The sequence below is a fragment of the Pipra filicauda genome, unplaced genomic scaffold, assembly GCF_003945595.2.
Source record: "Pipra filicauda isolate LSUMZ 115617 unplaced genomic scaffold, ASM394559v2 scaffold103_size3290846_pilon, whole genome shotgun sequence".
Taxonomy (NCBI): Eukaryota; Metazoa; Chordata; class Aves; order Passeriformes; family Pipridae; genus Pipra; species Pipra filicauda.
In genome coordinates, this window is record NW_024103474.1 from 2590912 (window position 1) to 2615202 (window position 24291).

The 24291-nt window shown below is 41.8% G+C and overlaps 1 protein-coding gene across 4 annotated transcripts in view; it reads right to left on the minus strand.

Moving 5' to 3' along the window:
- The window catches only part of SFMBT1 (Scm like with four mbt domains 1), a 155936-nt gene that overhangs the window by 12147 nt on the left and 119498 nt on the right, over positions 1-24291 (minus strand). For all 4 annotated transcript variants that reach the window (XM_039379144.1, XM_027726845.2, XM_027726853.2 and 1 more), the window contains 13 exons: positions 19644-19738; positions 14655-14895; positions 14119-14207; positions 13002-13248; positions 11404-11501; positions 10387-10488; positions 9368-9518; positions 7160-7242; positions 5129-5255; positions 4331-4444; positions 2909-2951; positions 1593-1657; positions 2-141 (listed from right to left, as the gene is read on the minus strand). In XM_039379144.1, the coding sequence (XP_039235078.1) occupies positions 2-141; positions 1593-1657; positions 2909-2951; positions 4331-4444; positions 5129-5255; positions 7160-7242; positions 9368-9518; positions 10387-10488; positions 11404-11501; positions 13002-13248; positions 14119-14207; positions 14655-14895; positions 19644-19738 (1595 nt within the window). The remainder of the gene's footprint in view (position 1; positions 142-1592; positions 1658-2908; positions 2952-4330; positions 4445-5128; positions 5256-7159; positions 7243-9367; positions 9519-10386; positions 10489-11403; positions 11502-13001; positions 13249-14118; positions 14208-14654; positions 14896-19643; positions 19739-24291) is intronic.

A 24291-nucleotide genomic window follows, 5' to 3' on the forward strand; every position in this document is an offset into this window, starting at 1 on the left:
CCTCTTTGAGCACAAGGACACAGTTCCCAGGTCCCACAGACTGGGGGAGCTCTGCAATCCTGCCCTTGTTCAGGTAAGGCCCCGAGAAGCACCGGTGGTTGAAGTAGATCTTTGGGCAGCAGTACTTGCCATTAATTACCACTGAGAAATGAGAAAGCAAAGATTCAAACCACATGCCACAACCTCCCCAGGAAAGAATCTTGCAATACTACAATAATAGTTCATCTGCTGTGAAAAAGGAGGGGAGAAAGTCTTGAGTGACGTGAATTTGGGGTAGTTTCTGTGTCACGTTTGCAATGACAGCATTAGTTATTCCATGTTGCCAAAATATTTTTCATACTTCACACCCATGCTTGCAAATTGTCAAACTATAGTAAACAAAGATGGTCATCCATCAGGAAAGAAACATTCCTTCCTGGCTAGTCTGATCCTTCATGGTATTACTACAGTGAGAACAGGAAAGACAAAGACAGTCCCAACTTCTTGGTTACAGAAGCAGTTCCTATACAGCAATTACAGATAAATTTTCCAGTCAAGTAATTATCTCCCCCCCAAAACTTCTGCTATCAGAGAAGCTGGCAAAATTATTCTACACAGTTTATCCTAAATTGCAGTATAACATGGTTGTGCATTTTTAGACTCTTTTCCCTCAATGAGCAAACAAAAGATGCAGCAACTGATTAAGTGACCTTTGATGAAGCAACATCAAGCATTCTAAACCCATTAAATGGTTCAATGTTTCTCAATATTGAAGTGTAATACATGTTGCAACAGAGTTATGTGTAAAGACAATATTGTTTTATCAAGTGGCGGTGTAGTTTTCCTTGACTGATCAGGAAAAGGAAGATCATTAAAGATCTTAAATTCAGTGGTTGAAAACTGGCAGATAAATAAATGAAGTTAAATTTACATTATGACTCTATTAAAAGCCAATTAAACTGCTAAACAAGCACGCATCATTTCTATCAACACTTGCTTTAGGTGAAGCTTCAGATGTGCACTTTACTGTACAGAAAACAGCAGAGGAGGCACTTTGTTGCCAAATGGATGGATCTGTGTGACTGTTTCACCAGCAGATGTACTTATTCATCACATTCGTTCTTGCAACAGTTTAGAAAATGATTAGATTTTGCCATCTGGCACACAAAGCAGTTTACTGTTTGAATTGCTTTTGTTTATCATGATGATGAAGTTAACATAAAAAACAGACAGACCTGCTTCCCAAACTTAGAATCCAACCACTCAAGAGCACAGATGTAGTGTGCCTGTTTCTCCCAACATTATTAAACATAGCAGGGGACGATAAAAAGTCACCTGCATAGGTCACAGTACACGTAGAGCTCCATGTATCCTCTACTGGGGGGGCAATGTTCTGGTGTAAAAATCTCATTTCCAGGTTTAATGCACACATGAACTGCAGGACACAAGTCATTACATGTTTTTGTTCGTTTCATTCTTTTTTGAAGTTCAACAAATCATCAAGGGATGGAAATCTTCAAGCCCTTTCCTCCTCTTTCCTTTCCTAACAGTGCTGAGCAGGTGAACTGTTAAGAGGATTTTGCCTTTGTTAGCCTGACCTCTGTGATCAATACCTGAGTCAGAAGAGTTCAGTTCCTGGTTCTTTAGTCCATCATGAACTGTCCTTGAAGACAAAATTCTGAAATGAAAAGAAGTAGTTTGGGAAAAGGGACAGATGGTAAGGACAGTCACCACTCACACAGTTACTAAAAGACCATTACATTTTTTTCCTTAGCTCCAGCTTTATTAATCTGCTTTTTATACCTCCCTTGTTTAACAATAATAACATGCAAAATCTACCCAATTCAATTTGGAAAGGACTTCTGCACTGCCACAGCCAGCAGCAATCCTTCCTTGCTTGAAGTCTAAGGGCTACCATGGTGAAAAACACCACCAAAGCCACCCACAGGAGTCTACATTTCCTGCCTCCTCTTAACTTCCCATTTAATGGCACAAGGCAGTGTGGTCTTACCTTACCCATTTTGAAAAAGCTGGATTTTAAACAAAATACAACCAAAATGACTCAAGTACTCTGGTAAGGATCCCAACAACAAAACACAGAAGAACAGCCTGCCCAGTATTTTAGGAGCAATGAAAACACTGGCACAGCACTACTGACAGCTCTGGTGCCTGTAAAGCTGTAGGAGTCAATAAAGCCAATAATGCCAGGGAGGCATTCATGGAGCAGTTCTGAGCAGGCTCACAGGAACGAGTTTCATATGCATGACACAGAGTTTATAGATGAATTGTAGGTATTAGTACAACTCTTCTTTTTTGGCTTGTCTGGGCCAAATTTAATCTGGGAAGGAGTGATTAGAAGTTCATCTACTAAAAGACAGCACTCACACTAAAGTGAATTTCTCTGATCAGCTGTGCAGAATCAGTTACATGTTAAGGCAGCCACATTTTTTAAGCATGTTTACATTACAGAAACTGTATTTTTTCAGAGAGGAATATTACCAAAAGGCAATACAGTAATTTTTCCTACTACTCACCATTAAAGAAAGGCTCAAGCATAAATTTACAGTCTTAAGATCAGAGCAGTTTTTCTTAAATTTACAATACAATCTTCTAAAAGCGAAAGACCAACAACTTCAACCTCAGAACTTCAATGGCTTAACCTGTTCAATTATTCAGCTCAGTTGCAACAGCATTGTTAAAAAACAAATTCCAAGGTTTCTATCTCTTCCTGCTGTAATGCAGGTCTTTTTGAATATCAACAGAAACTACCAGCATTAACACAAATGGATTGTAGAATCTTTCAACCCTCAGTAGAGCACTTCTGTAAAGCTAAATCTTCCCTAACACAGCATGATTTTCCAATTAGAAAAAGAGAAAAAACCCAAACAAAATCCTAACAAAAAATAAAAGCAAAAAAGCTGTTACTTACTGTTTTTCTGGTTGAACTACTGCAATTTTTTTCTGCTTGTTTACTGAAAGGAAGACAAAAACGTAAACAGCAAAGTATGAGAGGCAAACAAAAACATCTAGTACAAAAACTAGTGAACTCTTTTCTCCTAAGTTACACACCAAAAAGAATCCATGTTCCAAGTCACTGGCAGTGTCAGACAGCTGACCCATCTGCACTGGAGTAACTGGCCTAAGTAATTTGACAATAGGTTAACTTCAACTTTCACTAAAAATCCATTAAATCAGGCATGATACCCCCAGCCTTCCAGGAAATCTCACCTTTTTTGCATCTTTTATTTGCACCATAGCCCCTAAACTACCTGTAGTACCTGCCAAAAATGAATTTTATGCTTTCCTTTTCAGCACCCAAGGGTCAGGTTGTTTGGCCTAACTTGCCACTTTACCAGCACAGTAACTTCAACAGTGTTTAACTTCAAAATGGAATGAAATCAGCAGGTTAGAAACACATATGACTTAAGCCAGTCGCTATAGAGGAAAACACTTGCAACTAAATCAGTCATCAGGGTGATGGGTCCACTTGCTCAATCTGGCTTTCACAATCAGGTAATAATATCAAACAAGGCAATGCAACATATGCCTCTTCAAGCTTTGTCCCCAAAAAACTTCTGGATTTTTTTTTTAAAAGTTTTTTTGCCCTAATTAGGATCTCCTCTACTCCCTCCTGTCCTTGGCAGTGCAGGCAGATTAGTTTCTCTTGCTTTGACTTGCAGTAAATGACAGCTCACTCCAATCTTAAAATTCCCTTATCTTACTTAATGAACATGCAGGAAATTCTTCAGCTTCTCCAACTCCCACTAAACTTTAATAAACAGAGCTCACTAACCAGTTGAGAGAAGACACTACCTTATGCTACTTAGTCATGTAGTTAAAACAGGTAGGATTTACTTTTCAGCACTTTGTCATTAAGGGATCATTACCCTCTGGCCCATTTAGAAAGCCAGTCCCCTTTATTCAGACTCCAGAATGCATACACACTCCACACTGGTTTGTTATGGCATTAATTTTACTTGAACAAGTGCAAGTGTAAAATCAGTATCAGGGTCAGACACACTTCAAGAACAGCTTAGACAGAAGTAAATGCAGAGCATGGGGGTGTGTGTGTACACACATATACGATTTCTTTGTTATGACTAATGGATTGTTCCCACAGGCTTGTACAGCCTGTGGGTCTCCAGCCAACACTGCTGTTTTGGAGTCGTTGTATGGCTTCCAACTGTACCCAACAGCCAGGGGAACACTTGTGCAAGGCACAGATTCTCTGTGCATGATGAATGTTTCCAAATGCAGTAGTGCCAGCAATAATTCTGCAGTAGCCTGCTCTGGAAGGTCTGCCCATCTCTATGCACCCAGGTAACCCCTGCAAACAGAGCAGAGCTGGTACCTATTGCTTTGCGAGGAGGCCTCAGCTGATATCCATTCGTCTCACACCAACCCACTGGAAATATATTCATTGATTCCACACTCACTATGCAGTCAGGGACAGGCTTCTTGGAACCTGTTCAGTTTAGAAAAGGAAAAATTGAAACAAGTAATAAAACCCCCAATTTGGTTAACGCTTGCTATATGTTTGCCAGTGAAGCCACTTTTACTTATGGCATATCTGGGACACAGTATCAATCATTTATTCATCCCCTTTTACTGACCAGATTCTTTCCTGCCCTCATTTGCTTCCTCCTGAAGGCTGGAAATGGGAATTTGCCATCCACAGTTTAGCAGAGATGCACAGTGCATAGTAAGTGCATGCTGATGTACTTCCAGTCAAGAAATGGGATTATAAAAGAGAACAATCATAGGCCTACTCTGTTTTAATGGGGAACCTCTGAAAGTTTTCTTCCTCAATCTGGTTAAAGCTTGCTTAGAATGCAAGTCACTGGTTTGTAAAACTGTTCTAAGGCCCTTGCTTTCTAAAAGACCCCAATCAGCACTTTGCACAGTGCACCAGCCCAGCACTGACACTGCAATGCACAAATGCCATTTTTGGCTTAAATAAGCAGTGCTAGCCAAGGCAAAGTGGAGACAGACAATGCAAGTGGGGTTTGCTGTGTTTTCACTGAGGAAACTGGAACTTGTTCCCATACTCTGCACACAGTGAGTATGCTCCAGATACACCTCAGGTCTGATGATGGCATTACAGAAGAACCAATGCAAGTGCTACTTGCTCTTCCCACATCAGGCTTACCCTCCAGCTGAAGCCAGAGGTAGGAGTCTTTCAACTTGGTGACTGTAGCAATGCAAACTTCTTCAGGATCAACTGGGTTCACAGCCTCGAGTTTCATATTCTCTTTAAAGCCATGGTCAGAAGTTAACTAGGAGATAGCCAGGACACTTCAGTAAGATACCAATTGTGTGTGTGTGATATGAACAGCCATGAACAGGAGCAATACAAAAACCTCAGTGCTGAACAACACAGAAAGATACTCAGGCAGGCAGAGAAGATTTCAGATAATTACCACATTGAATATGAGATGTATTATGAACTATGAAGAATTTAAGTTAAAAAAAACTCTACAGACAGACCTAGAAAAGAACATATTTGTTCTCAAAAAATAAGGATGCTGAGACTCACTGGAAGGATTGAGTGCATTCTCAGCAATCAGGAATTCTCTGCTGCTTGCTACCCAAGTGATAAGTCTGACAAATAGTCTGACCAGGTTCTCTATTCCATCGTGTTAGCTTGGAAATCCACTTTACGTATGCAAATAACATTCCTGCCTCATCCAAATGAGTTCTGGCAGACAGCATAGGAAGCTTTCTTTTAATTTTAAATTTTTTTGATAAGTAGGATCTTACTTTATTCACCAACTTAGTTCACATTTATTAAAAAAAAAATCCCCCAAACATACGAATGGATGTTTATCCAGCTCTGAAGCTCCTGAATTAAAGATAAGAAGTAGCAGCCAGACAGAGGACTCTTCCTCCCAGAGCCACTCTGCAACATAATTACAGGATCAATACATTATGAATTCTGGAACTAGCCTACAGTGATCAACTCTTCTCAGAAAGGGATAATAAATTCAATGACCTGCTCTAAGATGCCACAGCTTACAAGACAGAACAAGGGCAACAAGAATTCATAGCCAGCAACACCCTCTTCAAAAAATGGTGATTATTCATTTTAATTTCTCCCCTAAGCACTGCAATAGCCCAAGTATTGTAAATGGAACTGGAAGGCAGGTGTTTATAGAACCCTTTTCTGCTTGACAAGGTATTGTGCTTTGGGAGACAGCAATACTGTCACTGAACCAACAAAAGCCCAAAATGTTGCAAGTCCTTCAGGCACTGATTAATGTAAAATGATTATCTGGTACTAATTTAAGATGACTTGGTATTGATCAATACAATGGAATTAATTTTTCAAGCTGAAAGGATGGAAGATTGAAAGAGCACACTAAATAAACGAAAATAAAGTCTATTGAAAGGCCCTGTTTCCACAATTACAGGAGTGCCAACAATTGATGCTGTTCTGTGACTCTTCCACAGGCTCCTCCACATTTCAATTTCACAAAACAAACATTTATTTTCAATCTGCATTATCGCAACTGAAACATTTGGTCCACTGCTTCCTTAAGCAGGGAACTGGCATGCACCTTCAGTTCACATACATTTATACTCTCTTATCTCTTCTGTTTCCTGAGCTATCCCAGGTAAGGTGTTAAGGCACTCAAATGTGTCCAGAGGAGGGCAACAAGGCTGGTGAAAGGGCTGAAGGAATGTCCTGTGAGGAGCAGCTCAGGACTCTGTGTTTGTCCAATTTGGAGAAAAGGAGGCTGAGGAGTGACTTTACTGCTCCCTGCAGCTTCCAGAGGAGGGGAAGAGGAGAGGGAAGTGCTGATCTCCAGTGACAGGACGTGTGGGAATGGTTCAAAGCTGTGTCAGGGGAGGTTCTGACTTGACATCTGGCAGCATTTCTTTACTGAGAGGGTGGTCAAACACTGGAACAGGCTTCCCAGAGAGGTGGTCCATGCTCCATCCCTGCCAGTGTTTAAGAGGCATTTGGACAACACCCTTTAACAACACGCTTTAACTTTTGGTCAGCCCTGAAGAGAGTCAGGTTGTTGGACTGGATGGTCATTGTAGGTCCCTTTCAACTGAAATAGTCTATTCTACTTGGAAAGGTAATTTAAGTCAAAAACATGGAAAAGTTTCTTCTCTCTGGAATCAAGAGTGTCATTCACAAAACACAAGAGATTTTTCCGGAAGAGAACCTTACCGAGGGGAAGCAGCTCTGGGGAGCGGCCTCAGCACCGCACTGTTTGAGGTAGTCTGCCCAGTCGAAGTCCTGCCCGGGGTAACCTAGGAGAAGGAAAAGCCAAGGGGTTAGAGTTTAACAGCCTGAGACTCCATTCAAACTGACATGAAATACAGAGCACTGAGATCTGTTCGGGTCACTCAGGTTTGTCAGCTGACTACAGCTTCCTCAGCCACCTGAGGGCAGCCACAGCAACCTGAACCGTGAATAAAGTACATCTGCTAAGCAGACAAGGGCAGCAATTCAAGCACAGGGAAGCACTCTCACCCTTTTTCACAGGGTACAGATGAAATTCAGGAAAGATTTCTGCAATTGCTGTTGTGTCAGCTCTGAAACTTTACTTTTCTTTAAAACAGAGCAGTCAAAATGTGCACAATATCAACATACTGCTCTCTCAAAGACACGCTAAACACTAAGTCATTAAAGAGAGCAGTCAGATGTGCCAAGAGGCTCATCAGGTTTGCCAACAGCCATAGATCTGCATTTATGTTTGAAGGGAAGACTCTTAACAAGGAGGCCACCAGGAGACACAGCATCCTTCCAAGAAAAATTATCCTCTTCTTGGGGGAAATACTTGGCTTCCCTGTGATCTAATAAAAGCAAAGAACTGAAGGGAAGAGGGAGCAGAAGTGTGCTGCCATGTCAGTTTGAGGCTGGCAGTAAATCAGCAAGTACACAAGTGCTGCAGTTATTCCACTCCCCTACAAGGGACACCTGTGACAATGGTTTAAGCAATCCAACAAAATCTTAAACCCAGTCTAAGAACACAGCACTACCATGACAAACTAAACACACAAAGTTCAACCATGCCATGTCTACACATATTTTAAATATGTGAGATGGTGACTCAACCACTGCCTTGGGCAGCCTGTTCCAATCTGTGACAACTCTTTTTGTGAACAAGTTTTCCCTAATATCCAACCTAAACCTCCCCTGGCACAACTTGAGGCCATTTCTTCTCATCCTGTCACTTCTTACCTGGGAAAAGAGACCGCCCCCCAGCTGGCTACAACATCCTTCTTACAGGTAGTTGTAGAGAGCAAGAAGGTCCCCTCTGAGCCTCCTTTTCTCCAGGCTGAGCCCTCTCAGCCCCTCCTTGCAGGACTTGTGCTCCAGACCCTTCCCCAGCTCTGTTCCCTTCTCTGGACACACTCCAGCACCTCAATGTCTTTCTTGTAGTGAGGCCCAAAATTGAACACAGGATTTGAGGTGTGGCCTCACCAGTCCAACCTGAACTATTCTGTGACTTTTACCCCCTCAGAGAGGGCTGAACCACAGAAGGATCTATTTATTTGTCTCAGTTTTATCAGTCCCAGTAGGGCTCTTGAGACCTCACGCAATTCAGAACGCCCACCATGTGCAAGGGACTACAAGAACAGGAACTTAAAATCTTCGTCAGCTCCAGTCACATGCCCACAAAGTGAGATTTCATTTTTCACATGCAAAATTCTGGGTAATGCTGATCAAGCAAAGCCACTTTTTGTATTTTTTCCTACCTGAAAGGCAGGAGACAAACATCCTACGGTCGTTGCTCCTCTGATGTAAGGAGCAACTAAAACAAAACATTCTGAATTCTGAGATGGTGAATCAGAGAACTGACTCCCTGATTTTACAATACCATTGACATTTCCACTTTGAGAAAATGAATAAATATTTCAGCAGCTGAGGAACACTCCCCTATTCCCTTATGTCCCGAAGCAATGTTTCAGCAATCTGCTACAGTGCCTGATAGGTCCTTGATAAAAAAATAGTTCATTAACTTCTAAGTGATAAGATATCCTAAAAAATATTATAAAATAATCATAACAATGTTCCATTCTGACCAGAAGCAAAAATCCAATGCAAAGACTACAGGCTTCTGATATCATGTCAATTAAGGCTGAAATCAACATTTCTTTCAGCCCTGGAACACACACACCACTCGTTCCAGTGTTCAGGTTTTTATGAATGACCAGCATTCCCCAGCCTCTCTCATCTTCCCAAATCCAGGCTTAGACCCAGGAAACTTCAGTTTCACTAACTCAAAGCTCCTGTTTGTCCAAATTTGATCTTTTCTTGTTCTACTACATGTAATTGTGTTGCAGAAGTGCTGTCCTAAACAGAGCAGTGGGGACTGGGGACCTGCTCCCTTCGGGGAGGGGTGAGCACGACAGGGCTGCACAGACATACCTGGGGGGGGGCTGAGGTTCAGGCCGTTCTTCAGGCTCCACTGCACTGGGAAAATCCCAGCACTGTTGACATGACAAACGTACGACTGGCTGCTGGCACGGTCTGCTCTCAGGTCATCAATTTCTATCATGAAATACTTGTCATTGAACACCTGGAGTCAGGTAAAAGAGAACCACGGGGTCTGGTGAGTAGCAGGTTCTGATCTACTGCTCCCCCTCCCTCATTTTGTTAACTTTAGTAAACAGCAATATTGTATGATACTAACTCTTTATCTTGAAATACTGTGAGGATTAAAAAAATTAAAGAAGAATCTATGGGATTTATAAACCAGTGGATTCCTCTGCATTATCCAGAAAGTTAACAAATATAAATAACAAAAGTTAATGTATAAGCACTTTAAAAATGAGGTGATCAAGCACTACATGAAATTTTCTCATGAGAAAAATGCAGAGGAATTAGTGTCTGTGGTCTTCTTACTATTCCATAATAACAAACTGCTTATTTCAACAAGGCTGTGTCCTAGGATGGACTGTCACAAGTAAACCCACTCCACTGCTGATGTAAACAGAAGCAGGGTAAGCAAATAGCAAGAAAAATAAGACCTGATTATGTTGGGAGAGTTTTCATTTCAACTTTTAAATCTGGTCATCTAAATGTCATAGGTACATAGTAATGACAAAATGTCATATCTACATAGCAATGACACAACTTTTGCACAAAAAAAAAAGATCAAAAATCTATCTTCAACTGGATTCTCAGATTATAAGAGATTATATCAATTTTAAAAGCCTGGGTTCGACGATTCTTGTAATTTGATCTTCTAAGCCTGTATCTTTATGGAACTTTTCAGGCTGCTTTATCATGGCAGCCTGTCCCCTGAGGGAGACATACAAAATACTTCATTTGGAAACTAGTTCAAGATTTTAAGATAATCAGTTAATGAGAATTCCCTGAGCACTTAAGAACAGAAGTTGTAGTAGTACTGAATCTTAGCAGGACTAGTTTAAGAACGCTGGTACCTTAAGAACTGTAGCAGGAGAGATTACAAAAGGAGCCATTGGATCCACAGCTTCCAACTTCATGCCTTCAGAGAATGAATGCACTCCAATCACAGGTTTATCCTGAAAAATGAGGTGTCAGTGTGATTACCTGCCTTTCTCCATCAAAAGAGAGACGTACCTTACATAAATCAGCTGAAGAGGATGACTTAAGTTTTATTAGCTCATTCTAAGAAATCAACCTGTTGGAATACCAGCAACTTCCCCAAGTGAAAAGGCCAACAATGCCCTCTGAGACTGACAGTCTTCAGTGAGTTTTAGGAAATTGAGGTCCTGCCACTTCCTCCTCTGACATTCTCCACACAGAAACAAGATTTGACAATACAAGGTGGTCTGGTAAGTCAACAGAGATGTTCTGGGGTTTGTTCCTCTAACTTTTAGCACTCCTCTAACCACTCATGAGCTACACTAAATAAGAACTATACAGCCTCACTTTTCAGTCTAACAAAAACTTGCAGAACAGGGCTCCTTCTTCAGAATTATGTATATCCTGCTCTATGTATGACCCAATAAATTCAAGAGCTGCAGCACCTCCTCTTCTATTCTGCTTAGAGGTCCAAACAAAGCTGAGAAAAATGAATTAAGAACTTGAAGAACTAAATTTACATTCCTATTTCTCAAAATATGTTACAATTTTTTTACTACTATTATAAAAAATTAGAGAGACTGTTGTAATCCAACAATCTGAGTGTCCTCCAGAAGGACACTTATCTGCAAGACCAAAGAGGGCCAACAACTGGAGATGCCTTTATAAAACATCAGAATTGTGATGGGTGCATCGTCTAACTTATCAAGAATTGATAGTAGAATGATTATTTTTTATTATCCTCACATTTTTAAACTAGAAGGAGAAAGGAAATAAATTTAAAAAAACAACAAAACAAAACAGGGAAAGAATTTTAAGTAAGTGACTGACTTCCCTGAACTGTTTCTTAGGAATATAACATTTTCATGGATTCATCAACAGCATTAAACTACCTTAAAAAGATCTGTAGGAACGGATGACTCCTCCTCCTCCTCTTTCACCTTCTTCAGGATCTCTTGCCAATCTGCTTCACTCCTCAAGGACCTAACGGCTTGAGGAAAGAGAGAGGGAAAGAATGAATAAAGTCACCTTCCTTCCTCTTTTCCTTCAGACACAGAGCAATAAGGCCAAGAGTTTGATTTGTGCTCCTCTAACTGCTAAATTCTTATCTGTTCAGAACCTGTGCAAATGCCTTCCTTCTCAAAAATGTACTGCTTTCTTCAACATTTGCCTTTTTATGAAGAGGAACTGAACAAGCAACACTGTATCACCCATACACTGCCCAGTCTGCTTTTTCTGAGAGAACAAAGATCACATCAACACCAAGGAAAACTTCTGGAGAAACATATGACAAGAAAACAAATCCCCAGCTGGATAATCCAGCTGGTTTTACGCTTAAGCAAGCAGAAATTTCAAGAAATGTTCCACAAGCCTGTTCCAGACGTATAAGTTACTCCTTTAACATCTGCAATTGCAGGCCACACACCTCTGACAGAAGAGAAACTACTCATAGCAGTGCCATCATGCACAAAAGATCCCTGGGAGTGTCTCAAAGCTCTTACACAGACACAAAAAGGAAACAAATCCAGTAGCTAACTAATAACTTTTTAAAAGACACTAATCACTTAAATAGTACTGTGGAATCCCCCCATCTGGTGCTTGGCAGTGATTTGGCACCTCCCTGTTCACAATCCTGATTCAGCAGAGATTGGTCAAGCACTAGTAAAAACAGATGCTCAGTCATTCCAATAGGATTGGTTTGGTTTCCTCAGCATGATTTCTTCTTGCTGTGAGGGGAAAACATTAACGAAAAAAAACACAACAAAAGCAACTGTTCTAAACAACTTGAACTTCTTCAACTAGTAGCACTGAGTGGGCCAGAACCTTAAATGTACACCTGCAGAAAGGCTTTAGGGTAATGCTCAACATTTTCCAGCTTTATCCCAAGGTTTCCCTTCATCAGGAAACGTTACATCACTGCTCAGCTTGTAAGTCAACCGTGTGTGTTTCTGCCATTTTATGCCCCAGTCCTTTGAGGACCAGCCCTGACATGAAAAATAAGCCACCTGTCCCACCCTCTGCCTCAGTTTCCGTGCACTCATTCCTTTTTTTAAGGGATATTTTCATATCTTTAAACAGTGTCTAAATTAATCCAGTGGACTTGAGGGTCACAACTGCAAAAGCTCCTCCTGTTGAGCAGCGCTTCAAAACCTTAAGACTTTCTCACCCCCAGGAATACAAACCTAATAAAATTAAAAGTGAAGGCAATCCCTTCCTCAGTTCCTCCTGTTCCACAAACAGGTGGAAAGTTTTGACAGGCAAAAGCCATTTAGCACCTTCTGAATGAGTGGGTGAAAAGTCTTGAAGGATTATTTTTTTTTCCACTTACATTTTATGAGGTACAATACTTGTCAGATCCCACAGTGATTATGTGACCACCATGTGCACCCAGAGGGCAGATTCGGAGCACTAAAGCAGCATGTAGCATTCTCTACCCTCTGATCATCAAATAAAATATGCTAATATACAAAAAATAGATGTTTTGAAGTACCTAAAGGTGGTTGCAGACTATATCCATGCTGGGCTGCCCAACCCACTTGGTGAAGGAAAGGGTCCAAGTAGAACAGCCACTGGTCAAATTTGTCAGAATCCTCCAGTCCTTCATATCTCAACTTCAGTCTCCCCCCAACATTTTCTACCACAGTGACTATCCAGGCTTCCAGGGAATCCCGGATATTTTGCAGTTCTAGTCGGGAGCCTGGTGCAATGAGATCCAATGGATTTTTCCCTCTGTGAAGCTACAAAAAGAATACAATTATTCTGCACGACAGAACAAAACGAAGCCCATACTTCCACCTCTATACACACTTCTTTTTTTTCATAAATAAAGTATGAAAACAGAAGAAATACACGTCTCTTACTAACACAGGACAGAAATGACAATGTTCAGAATCACTGCTGTTTGCATCAGAGCTTCCTCACTGCCTGTGGATGCAGTCACACATTTCACTTACATCCTCATTATCATTGTCAGAGGCGTTATCACTTCTGTATTCAAGGTTCGAAGGAAACATGCATAACCTCTTTCTAAAACTGAGTCATCCAACATACAAAGATGACTAGACAGAAACACAGCAAGACAGAAATGTTAGCTGGAATGAAGATGTCAGTGGCATTTTCAAGAAACCATTACGTTCTGCACTTCATAACCGTGAGGTGCAAATACTATTTAAGTGCAGAGGAGGGGATAAAAATTTGGTTCTTCACTAGCAAAGATGTGATATTTAAGTAAAACAATAACCTGCCCATTAGTAAAAAACCCAAACAGAACAAAACAATCTGAAGTGAAAGGAGTCAACTGAGAAAGGGGACAACATGGAGGAGCAGAACTGGAGGAAGATTGAAACCTAAGGGAGTTGAAGAAGATCTTTCTTTTGATAGGATTAAGGAAGAGCCCAAACCTGCAGCAACAGATATGTTTCAGGGCAACACTAGCAAAAATAAATAGTCTAAATAAGAAACATTAGACAGTGGAATGCTATGGTCAGCAGCACATTACAATGCTCCCTAAACTTAAACAGGGAACTGACAATCCAAATAGTGGTTCCCCTAATGAAGAAGGGGAAGGCCAAGACAAAGACCAGGATGCAGCACATTGCAGGACTCACCCCCTCGAGCAGGTTGGCAGGAGCACTGCACGCTCCCTTCAGCACCCGCTGAAGGAACTCCTCCTGGTCAGGTATCTTGTCCTTGATACCTACGTGAGAAGGGAAGAAAAAAGACTGTGATTCTTCCCGCCAGATAAAGATTATTCAGACACGAGATGTTATCACACCCTTGTGCTGCCTAATTCAGAAGAATCTGCCATGCACCAGTAACATCTTAAAAAAAGAAAAAAACAACAACATTTTTGAAGGAAATGACAAAGCAGTAGATTTTGGTGGGTGATAATTAAGATAATCACAAGCCTCTGTAAGAATTAGTTCTGAAAGTTCTGAAATTAACCTAGCTCCTCTCTGGTGAAGGAGCAATCTCCTAATGTAAGCCATGGGATGTCAGGAAAACACGGCAGATAACCTCAGCTTGTCCCCACAACGCCACCACCCGCACACACCAGCAGCCCTGCAGGCTGCCTGCCAGGCTGCCACAGGACAACAGCACACTTTTGTATGTACCCCCCCCCTTCTGCACACAGAGCTGATACCTTCAGGCACTTTGAGGATCTTCTTGTTCTGCTCACACCAGCCGATGGGGTGCAAATCAGCCGTCATGATGTCGCACCAGAAGTCAGCCTTGCGGTCCTCCCCGTACCCATCGTAGCGCAGCAGCAGCAGCTGCCCACAGGTAGTGATGATGGTGGCTACCCAGTAGGTGTTCTGGTCAGACTTGACAGCGACTTCCAGCTTCATTCCAGGGGCAAAACCATTCTGCAAACTTGTATCCACCTGAAGAGGAAGATCATCACACCTGAGCACCTCCCAGAAACTTTGTTGAACAACAGAGGGAACAGTTTAGACAGTTCATTAGCAAAAAACCTCATGGCAAATTCCATCCAGTGTCTTCAGAGAAACAACTTCATCACATTTATGGGACCCAAATTGGAATGAATAGAATCATCCTTCATGAAATCTTCTTTGCATTTCAGAGTATCTTTTCAACCTTAAATCAACACCTTGCCATTCATGTTCCTACCCTGAACAATACCTCCCTCACCACTGAAAGCCTTTCCTGCTCACAGCTGGGCTGTCAAGCTCAGCAAAACTAAAGGCCCAACTCAGGATCATGACTTTGACTTGTTGTGTTAAACTGTGGTTTTCAAGGTCTTTGGACAAAGAGCCTGTTTAAAGTACCTACACATGCTTTAGGTAACAATATCAGCATCCCTTCCACTGAGCTCCTCTAAGAACTCACAAACTGCAGAATAAGGATTTTGAATGCCTCTATCCAAGAATCTAAATAATTCTGTACCTAGCATTGCTCCATAAATTGCACGGAACATAATCAGTATGTGTTCTTGAGTTAACTCATGCTTTGACACAGTAAAGCACCAAATGGTGTGAGTGCTCTGTGTGTATGTGGGTGTGCTGTGGGCAGGTGAGGAATCTGATTGCACAGTACTGATGCTGAGATGTGACCTTAAAAAGAGAAGGCAAAACAATAAGTTTCTCATATCCCTACCTTCTCTTAGCTCAAACAATCCTGAAAGAGCAGAAAGAGCCTCTTCTGCTCTCACTGTAGTATGTTTGATCTATGCTTAAGTTTAGGTCCTCAGTCCTAATTAAAACTCTGACATGTCAATCCCTTCTTCTCAGCTGACTGTAACTGGTGTTTTCTTTCTTAAGTGGTCCCAAGCTTCATTTCCTCTTTGAATCAACTGCAAGAAAGGCTTTCAGCGTGATGCAAATGGAGTAGACACTTTCTGGGGTATTTATTCCCAGTTCTGCACTGACAGTTCAGTAACTGCCATAGCTTTTACAGTCTCATCAGCCAGCACGTACTGGTTTGCTAAAAATAAAACTAAGAGAACCACATCAGAAAGAAAAGCATATGCCTCTGTTAACTGTTCACATCCTTCAGGTTAATATCCTTCACTTAGAGACACCTCTTCTTGAAAACATAATCAGCAGGTTCTAATACCTGCAGGCATCCTGAAGTGGTATTATAGAGGGTGACTCTTAAAAAAAAGACAGTTGTCTTGCTGTCTTCCCAAAGACTTCGTATTTTGGCTCCCAAGGGATAAGCCTTGAGCTCGACACAGTGTGAGGAATTGGGCAATCTGTGCAGCTCTCTATACCCGACCTTTCAGCAAAGCCTCACGGCAGAGAGAGCTGCAATCAAGGAGCCCAAGAGCAGCAGAAGGAGCTTTCCCTGCAGCCAGGTGCGTTTTCCTAACGCCGGCAGGGATGTTCCCTTGGGATTACAGCGCGGACCGAGCAGCTGTTCGCGCCCTCTCCTGGACACCGCTGAGCAGTTCAAAGCACAACACTCGGTTTCTCCAGGCGTGCTGAGGGACCAGGGCAGGCTGGGAACCTCCAGAGGATTTTCTTTGGAGCAGTGGGTCGGAGAGGGCAGCCTGTTGCTGCACACACGGCAGGCTGAGATGGCCAGGAGTGCTCAGTGACTGCACTGCCCAGGCAGGTCCCACCACTCCTTCCCAGAAGGTCCTATCTCCCCATCTGTGCCACGGCACAGGTCAGAGCTGGGGGTCCAGCTCAGCTCAGGAGAGTGATAAAGAACACACACAAAATACTAAGAGCATGCAAGAACACACAGCAAATAAGTGTGTTCAGATGATGCTGAACACCAGGTTATTTTTAATACGTGTTTACACATGTATAGAAGTAGCAGAGAGGAATTAAAATAGAGCATTCAACAATTCTAGACAAAGTGTAGACTTAGGGGGGATGACAACATTGGCATCCAGTGCAGCTCTAGGTTTTTGCTAAGTTCTTTCTTCTGCTACACTGTAGGTAAAACAGTCACTTTGATCTCAATATCGTTCAGTTCTGAAAATGCTAACAAATTAAACATTAGAACATGCTTAATTTGAGAAGTAGCTTACATTTTCCAATGCATCTTGCTTATAGCAAGGCAAAACTCTGAGAATTAATATAAGCAAAATATAAAAGGTCTTCTCTCTCATCTAGCTTTGCTAACACTGGCTATGTAACAATAGATTACATTTTCTTAATCTGAACATGTACTCTCTCCTGCAACACAGGTCAGGTATTTCTCACTTGTTACTCATAATGGGAGGTCACAGTCTCACTGCTTCAGTATTTAAAAAGAACCAAACAAAACCCTTAAGATTCCATCTAAAATGTATTTATATTAATTAATTAATTTGTAATACACATTCGTTTGCTCTTGTGCCAAGACTATTCTTCAGCTTAGATTTTTCCACTCTGCTTTGTTGAGAGTACAAAAGTATTTCCTTCTTACCTGTCCTGACAGTGGATCATTAAATATGTCATTCTTCAAGTCAAGCAACTCACACCACAGATTTCAACTGGAGGGACCACCAGTCTCTGGCACAGACACATCAGTGCCTGTGTGCTCTCCACTGGAAATCACTCACCTAATGTACCCTGGAATCACCCTAACCTTTTCTTAGGGCTTCATCACACAGACAGGCTGTCACTCTCCACTGGGAGGCAGTGAGACTCTCCTCCTCTACCTTTTCCAACGCCTTACCTTCTAATGGACAGCACAAACCCCGAGCATGTGACCCTGCACTCCTGCATTTCTATTAACAGCACGATCCAGGTGATGTGACACTGATGTAAATACACTCACTCCTCTCTCTGCTTGTCAATTCACTGTCAGCATTGACTCCTCAAAATTTTATGCCAACCTTATTACAGAGAACATCAACACTGGTGTCTGGACAAATTCTAAGGAACTCTGCTAACAAATGCCTGATAGTTCTGTTTCTGAACACGCAGGGAACTATTTCCACGCTCACTGATGACCCCTTGCAGCAGTCCTGGCCCCCCAAGCCCCCAGGGCAGCAGGACAGGGCTGGGCAAAGGGCTGGGCTTTGCCCACACCTGCTCACTAAACCACTCTCCAGCACAACGTTACCTGCACCAGCAAAACTGCACTGTGCTCCTCACATGTAGGGACTAATAACAATTAAAAATGGGGATTTTTTAAAGCTAATTGTATTTTTACCAAGCATGGCCACAGCCAGCAGACCCATGACGTGACACAGCTGGGTTGGCACAGGGGTTGTGAGCTTTCAAAGCCTGTCTCTTGCTAATTAACAAAATGCAGCTATAATATTAATTCAGTTGGCCACCACTGTAAAGCTGGCACTACAATTAGTTGTATCATGTCCAAGCTATGACAGCAGGCTTCCTTAACAGAGATCCTGTCAGGTAAACCACATCAGAGAACAGACCACTCCTCACACTCCTGCAAAATGCCCTTGCTCTGGTTCTACTCTGGGCCCTCAGTGTGGGCTGCACGGACACCACCACTCTGAGTAAGCTCTCTCTTGCCACAGCCTCAGTACCCTAAGGAAGAACAAAGCAAGCAGAGGCCCCTTCCCTTCAGAAATGAGAGACCTGAATGTTTATTTTGAAAAAAAAAAACCAAACAACAAAAAGCTTACAATTACATCCCAGTCTACAGAAGAGCTTCTGTGAAGCCTGTGCTTACTCTGCATCTTCACGACTAACACAACTGCATATTTGAACAGATTGTTTAATGTTTTGCACTTCTGCAGGTCACCTTTGCATTCCTGTGATCCTTCATGAACAGATCTCAGTCTGCTTTCCCGCTGATTTAAGTTTCCAATACAGAAAGTCATGATACTGGATCCAAAGCCTGAGCACCATGGGATGCTTTCCAAGTAATGTGTCACACAAAAGTCACTACCCTCACTGACACGGTAAAAGACCCACAGGCAATCTTTGAAAGACTATTAAACAGTAACTTTAGTAAAGAGCTGGATAAGGATACAGGCTGGCAGTCTGGAAGGTGTTTTAATTGTTGGAAGAGAACCAACAGGTTTGGACACCAGCCCTACAGAGCTCACCTTCACTGATGACCCAGGACAAGCAGGCAGATTTCACATTCAGATCCCACCCAATGGGACAGGGTGTTCCAGGATTCTACCATCAAACATTTGATTAAAGATGTCCAAGGGCAAAGACAAGGGCTTATCAAGACTTCATCCTAACCATTAAGCCTGTGATCAACAATTATCCTAATCAGTTTTCTAACTACTACAGCCAAGTATTTGGCAGAGCTATTATTTTCTCCTTGATATCCAACATTAGACTTCTTTGAGAGCACATTTGAATTCTGCTGTTCAAGAACTATTCTGCCACCAGCTTTTCTACAGCAAGACCTCCACAGCAGCTGTCCAGTAGCACCAAAAGAAGAAAGAGACTGGCTATTCTGAGCTTCTTGAGAAAAATCAAGCTTATCCTCTGGTGCAGAAAAGACTAAGAGCTCCTGAACTTTCAGCACCTGTGGATGGGGTTACCCTTACTACGTTCAGAGAGTAAGATGAGAAACAATAATAAAAAGGTGAAATTTCTCATTTCTCTTTACTGTAAGTAACATGATTTTAGTTAGTCTTCCAGATTTGAAAGCAGCAGCATATTCAAAGAAACCCTAAACATTCAGTGTATCAAAAAACCAAGGCAGGACATGCTAAGCAAACACACACTCCCTTACTCACATGTTTGAAAGATCCATGGGGGGCTGCAGTTGCTCCTGTGTCTTCTAGATACTCATCCCAATTGAATTCCATTTCATCCACACTGGAACCAGCATCTGAAAGAGAAGCCAAACACCTCTAATTTAGCAACCTGTTGGCTTTAAGTTTTAGGCTACTACAAGCCACAGCAAAGTCTGCTTGAATTCCAAATGTCTGAGTACACAAGTGTGTGTCAGTTATACATTTCAACACACAGACAACACAATCTGGCCTTTCTTTGTATGGGAACAGCACTCTTAAGTTGGACCTGGTCTGAAAAACAGTGAAATCCTGGGTTTTGGTTAAGCACAGATTGCTTACAGTTTGTGAGGGAAGAACATAGGCAGAAGAGCTCTGTGTTTGTATCAACAAATATCAGGAACTCAAAACGTTGGGCACATTGGATGGTTAGTGTATTAAATTAAAAACCATCCAGGAAACAGCAATACCAAAATTAAGAGATCTGAAAAGAAACACTAAAAAAAAAAATCAAAATATCACTGTCCTCTTTTCTAAGTTAGATAGTATGCATTTAGATGTTCTAAAACATCAAAAGCAGAGAGAGGGACTGAGGGTAATTCTAAAGAAAACAGCTTGAGACATAACTGAAACCAAGGCCACTCAGATTAGTCACATTAAAAAGGCCAGCTCATAAGGTGTAATAGTTTCTTTAGACCAAGAAAATCTCATTTTGGGATGCATTTAAGCCATAAATGTGCTAAAACCACTCAAACCGCAGTACAAAACTCACTCGGGCTGTTAAGGAAGCAAACACCTGGAGTGAGCCATGCTACAAATTAGTCAGATTTCCTACTATTATTGTCAAGCCTGTCCTCTAGCCCCAGTCTCCCCTTCAGTTCTTGGCTCACCTCCTCACTCCCTTTCTATTCTCATTTTTTCCAACGTGTAACCCCCTCTGCTGAAAAGATGCCAAACCAGCAGAGGTTGGATTTCAGGTCCCCTATTTTTGTTCAGCATGCAGCCACACTACATTTTTCCTGCAGGCACACAGTGGGATGACCAGGGAGGGTCCCACCTCATGCAATCATCACTTTTAACCTCAACACACAAACTAAAGCTTCAGGTTCAGCAGCAGAACGAGACGGCAGTGACGTGACACCAAAGCAGAGCTTTCATCTTCACTTACAGACTGATTCCACCATCTGCACCATAGTTCTCTTTATGAATGAACAAGGGAGCTTTTCCTCCCTCAGTACCAGGAAACCTGATACCTTGTTTATATTTGAAAACAGAGAAATCTCTGTGTATCACAAGCCCGAGGAGAGCTCAGCACAGGTTACAAGACACCAACACTTCCTACACTCTGAGTCTTCTTTAGGACAGGCAGTAAACTGTTCTTTCCAGGAGTAGTAGCTTGAGTAGGAAAAAAATATAACAAATGAAGTACTGCTACATGCCCTTATCAGACCCCTGGATGTGCTGACAGCCTGCTAAGTGTGCTCCAGGACAGTTCCTAGTCCGCCAACAGAAAGGGGCAAATATTTGCCCAAAAGTCTGAGATATGTTAAACAGACTAAAAAAACCTAAAAGTCTTGAGTGTAAGTAGGTTCAATCCATCTTCAGACTGATGGTTAAGCTCATCTTTGACTTCTCACTGTAACTCTAGGAGGTATCATTTCCCAAAACTCAGAAATGTATATTCAGTTAGCTGTTGTCTGCTGATGACAGCATCTATTTTAAAAGAAGCTCTTATCTCTCCCAAACCCAACTTCTGTTGTTTTTAACCAACCACAGCTGGTTATATTGGCCTTTCATAAGCCTCAGAGCTCAAAAGATTCAGAGTTTAAATATGACCATCACTTTTAAGGGATAATTTTTAATTTACTGAAGAAATGACCTGGAGAAATAAATAAGGAGTTTTATTTAGAAAACTTTTGAGGGAGTTAAAGAAGCTAATGCACAGACCACAGCTGTTTGCAAATTAGGTTGAAGCTGATCAAAGCTTTGGTTGCAAGTCATTCTAAGAAAAATATAAGTTCATTGCAAAATGTTGTTAAAACAGATTAAGATTTCTTAACTCATTTAAACAGAATTTTATTTTAATATGACCATAAAAATGCTTAAGTTCACAGCTCCAGAACCAAAGTGGGAGCAAACATCAGCTCGGACACAACATGTATGGGTCAGTCAAGACCTGGAGCGAATTCTGTCTCATTTTTCTCCGGACCAGAGACAGTCAGCTCGTCTCTTCCCACCAAAAACCACCCGGCTGCTCAACAGCAGCAACAGCCCTGCTCTCCTGCAGCCCCAAACAGCACTGCCTGCACCGTCCAACGCCCTCCTGTTTTAGGGAAACAAAGCAACGGGGCTGCTCTGTGCTTTTGAACCAGTTTGAAATCCAGCAGCTCCACCTGGGAATACCACAGGGACCTCGAAGCTTTCCCAAGCCTTGCAGCACCAAGTCTTCAACGCCCCGTTATCATCAGATAACTGGCTGAGGGGCAGTTAAGCTCCTTAAATGAGGCACAGGTCACTTCACACACTGAAAGGGTCAATTAGTAACTTCTGTTGCCACTTAATTGCTACAAGGAGCTCCAAGGAAAGCCAGTTTGCCTGCTGCTCCAGCGACCCTTTGCCTTTAACTACTGCTGAAACCATTCCCAACTGGATCAGTTACCGCAGGTCCTTTGTCATTCCACTCATCCATGATTTCTGCAGCCTGTGTGTTCCATATCCAAATGAGCACTTTCCTTCCAGGTGAGAAGGGCTCGGATTGCTCTGTACAGTACAGTGCCCAAATCTCACCAGCACACCCAAAAGCTCACTTTAAACACATTTTTCATGGGAAAAACAAACAAAAAAACCCCCAGCCAAACCAACCAAAAATTATCACAAATCGCTGTCCAACACACATTGCAAACTTAATACTTTTCCTGCTTTATTTTAGGCAGTTTCCTTGAGTCAGAGGGATTTTTTGAAACTTTTTTTTAAAAAGCACACACAGCTTTTGCTGTTCATTCATTCATTCATTCATGAAAGTACAACTCAGCTTGTGTTTGCACCTTACTAAGGTTTTGCAATTAAATGAGAGAAGGTGATCAGACTCGCCCTTCAAGCACTGAACACAAGGAGTTGGAGATTTCAGGAGCTTTGCTCCCTTTCCAGGGGCTGACACAGCTGAGGGCTGTGCTTAGCTATAGTTTTAACCCAACCATCTGCTGCTTTCACACAGCCCTGCCACAGCATTCCAGGTGATTTAGCACAGCACTTACAGGAGCAGTGTGGAACAGGAAAAACTCACTGAATAAAGCTCCAAGCAGAAATGTTGTGGGAGGATTCATAGCGAGAGCAGTAAATTAGTTTTTTAATTGTGGTGTTTGGAAGGATTTCATAAACCGTGAAAAATCTCAGACACCAAGTCTCTCTTTTTCAACATCTGAATGGAGAAACACCCCAGGAGTGCAGTGAAGGACCATCTCTCTGGTAAGGCTTTCAGAGTCAGAACCCAACTACTTTGCTGGTTTTATTGGCAGGACAAGTAGCAGCAGAGCAGGCCCTGCTTAAATCAAGCCTTTGATCTAGTCCATTGGTATTTTTTTGCAAGACCCTCTCACACAGCTCCATCCTCACAGGTTAGCAGATCCCTAGATACAGAGAGGACCAGTTTAAGGAAGCCACATTCCTGAGGGACCCCATGTCCTCATGAAACATCCTGATCAGTCTGAGTTCAAACTACTCAATAAAACCAATAAAATATCAATACAAATCAATAAAACACCAGAAATTCTTGCTACTGTGAGAAATCTTGCATATGAATATGACAGACGACAACAAGCAAAATCATATTTAATGCATTTGATTTTAAAGCAAAATTTATTAATCTAATGCTGCATGGATGTCCATATTTATGCTCTTTCTCCCCATATCCTTAATTGCTACGAGTCCTAAACGAATTCAGCTTTCTACTACACGGAGACATATTTTTCCCTATCAGACAGGATGACTGAGCAGCAAAGCACAACTTTGGCAAAGGCAGGGGAAGAAACCAGATGCAATTCCCATCTCTCTGGCCTTGCCATACAACTTTGTCAGTAAAGCTTTCAAATGAAGCTAACGTTTTCGCCAGCAAAATTTGAGAAGTGCCCTACAGAGGTTCTGTGGAGAATGGTCACCCACTTGGGAGGTGAGAAAATGCTCTGTAAGAGCATCAGCAGTTTCCTAGGTGGGTACAACACTTTCCATTTATCACTGTTTTTACTAGCATTATTGGGAACACTAACTCTTCCTTTCTGAATTTTATCATGATTCACTTCCTGCTGCTCTCTTGATACATACAGGAAGAGAAAGAACATGGAATTGTACCATTTGGACACAAGAATGCAAGGAAATATTAAGGAAGGTAGCCCTTAAAAATACCTGAAATGGAAACAGTCTACACCAGGCTGTTTTGATCTTTGGATTTGAGTTAAATTCTCACTGCAAATAACTTTCATGCATCTTTAATGTGATATAGTTGAAGGCTGTCACATTGGACATTAAAGTACATCACACTGAAGTCTGCAAGACCTTCAATTAAGGCTAACCTAAAGGTTTCTCACCCTGAAATGTAGATACATTTCAATCTGATTTTAATAACAGTTAATCTTTTTCATCTATACCAGCTGCACGG